The sequence below is a fragment of the Ailuropoda melanoleuca genome, unplaced genomic scaffold (genome assembly GCF_002007445.2).
Source record: "Ailuropoda melanoleuca isolate Jingjing unplaced genomic scaffold, ASM200744v2 unplaced-scaffold69732, whole genome shotgun sequence".
Classification (NCBI taxonomy): domain Eukaryota; kingdom Metazoa; phylum Chordata; class Mammalia; order Carnivora; family Ursidae; genus Ailuropoda; species Ailuropoda melanoleuca.
The window spans coordinates 1-1,738 of NW_023244650.1; the positions used below are offsets into that span (position 1 = coordinate 1).

A 1,738-nucleotide genomic window follows, 5' to 3' on the forward strand; every position below is an offset into this window, starting at 1 on the left:
CTCTGCGCCCTGCTCCTTTTGCAGCCCTTGGGGGCGCGTGCAGGAATTCGCTACGCCACGGTCTACTGGACTGACCGTAAAACTGTCCTGGTGAAAGAGGTGTTGGACAAAGGAGGCGACGCCTATGGCTTCTACAATGACACCATCCAGTCTACAGGGTGGGGTGTTCTGGAGATCCGTGCAGGCTATGCACCCACGAGCAGGACTAATGAAGAGATCATGTTTGCTGCAGGATACCTTGAGGGTTACCTCACCGCCCTAGACATGCACAATCACTTTACCAACCTGTTTCCCCATCTGATAAAGAAGGATTCTGTGCTTGAAGCTGTGAAGGACTTCTTATGGAAACAAGATGTCTGGACCAGGGCACAGACCGGAGCACAGAAGGAAGACCCATTGTGGAGGCACACAGGATACATCACAGCCCAACTGGATGGACTGTACCAGGGAGCCGCAGAGCGGGCCAAGCGTGAGGGCACAGAGGCGCTGTCTTTCTTTGCTGTGCAGTTTCTGAACGCAGTGGGAGATCTGCTCGACCTCGTGCCCGTGCTGGCGTCATCTTCCAGCGAAGACTGGCCCTCTCTGCGCATGGAGGACGCGACGAAGTACCGGAGGGAAATGGGTCACTGCTCGGCTCTTATCAAGGTTCTGCCTGGGTATGAGAACATTTTGTTTGCTCACTCCAGCTGGTTTACCTATGCATCCACGCTCAGGGTCTACAAGCACTGGGACTTCAACATCACCGACCCCGCGACCAGCACCGCAAGAATGTCCTTCAGCAGCTACCCAGGATTTTTGGAGTCGCTCGATGACTTCTACATTCTTGGCAGTGGTCTTGTGATGCTGCAGACCACAAATTCCATCTACAACAAGACTCTCTTCAAGCACGTCAGTCCTCAAGCCCTCTTCAGCTGGCAGCGGGTCCGCATCGCCAACATGATGGCCAAGGGTGGTGAAGACTGGGCCAAGGTCTTCTCCAAGTACAACTCCGGAACCTACAACAACCAATATATGATACTGGATTTGAAGCAGATCACGCTTAAGCAGAGCATTGCAGACGAGGCTCTGTACATCGTTGAGCAAATTCCTATGACTGTGGCATACTCGGACCAGACGGCCGTCCTTAGAAAGGGCTACTGGCCTTCATATAATGTCCCCTTCCATGAAGTCATCTACCAGTTGAGTGGATACCCAGCTGTGGTCGGGATGTATGGTCCTGATCTGTCATATGACTTGGCCCCTCGAGCCAAGATCTTCCGCCGAGACCAGGGCATGGTGAATGACATGGACTCCATGAAGAACATAATGAGATACAACAATTATTATAAGGACCCGTATGCAGAGTCTAATCCCTGCAAAACAATCTGCTGTCGAGAAGACCTGTATTCAAGGAGGCCAGCTCCGGGAGGATGTTACGATACTAAGGTTTCCGATTTCTATTTGGCTGCTACTTATACGGCCCACGCCATCAATGGTCCCCCCGTCGCAGACGGACTTCCGCCATTCAGCTGGAGCCTTTTCAATGAGACGATCCATGAAGGCTTGCCGGAAACCTACAACTTCAGCTTTATACTCACAAAACCAGTCTTGTGATACTGTTCTTTACCAAATACAATGTATAGAGAGATCGTATCAATCACCACATTTTACATTCAATTTATGGTTAAAAAAAATTGAATTGAATGCTCCAAAAACCTTTGCATATTACTTTTTTCAAGTCAAGTTTATCTCAGCAAAC

At 50.2% G+C, this 1,738-nt stretch overlaps 1 protein-coding gene across 1 annotated transcript; it reads left to right on the top strand.

Moving 5' to 3' along the window:
• Positions 1-3: 3 nt before the first annotated feature.
• Positions 4-1,593, top strand: LOC117800405 (phospholipase B-like 1; the record flags this gene model as incomplete). The annotated part of the gene is made up of 1 exon (XM_034652941.1): positions 4-1,593. A coding segment is annotated over one exon (1,590 nt), but the record flags the coding sequence as incomplete, so codon positions are not given.
• Positions 1,594-1,738: the final 145 nt, after the last annotated feature.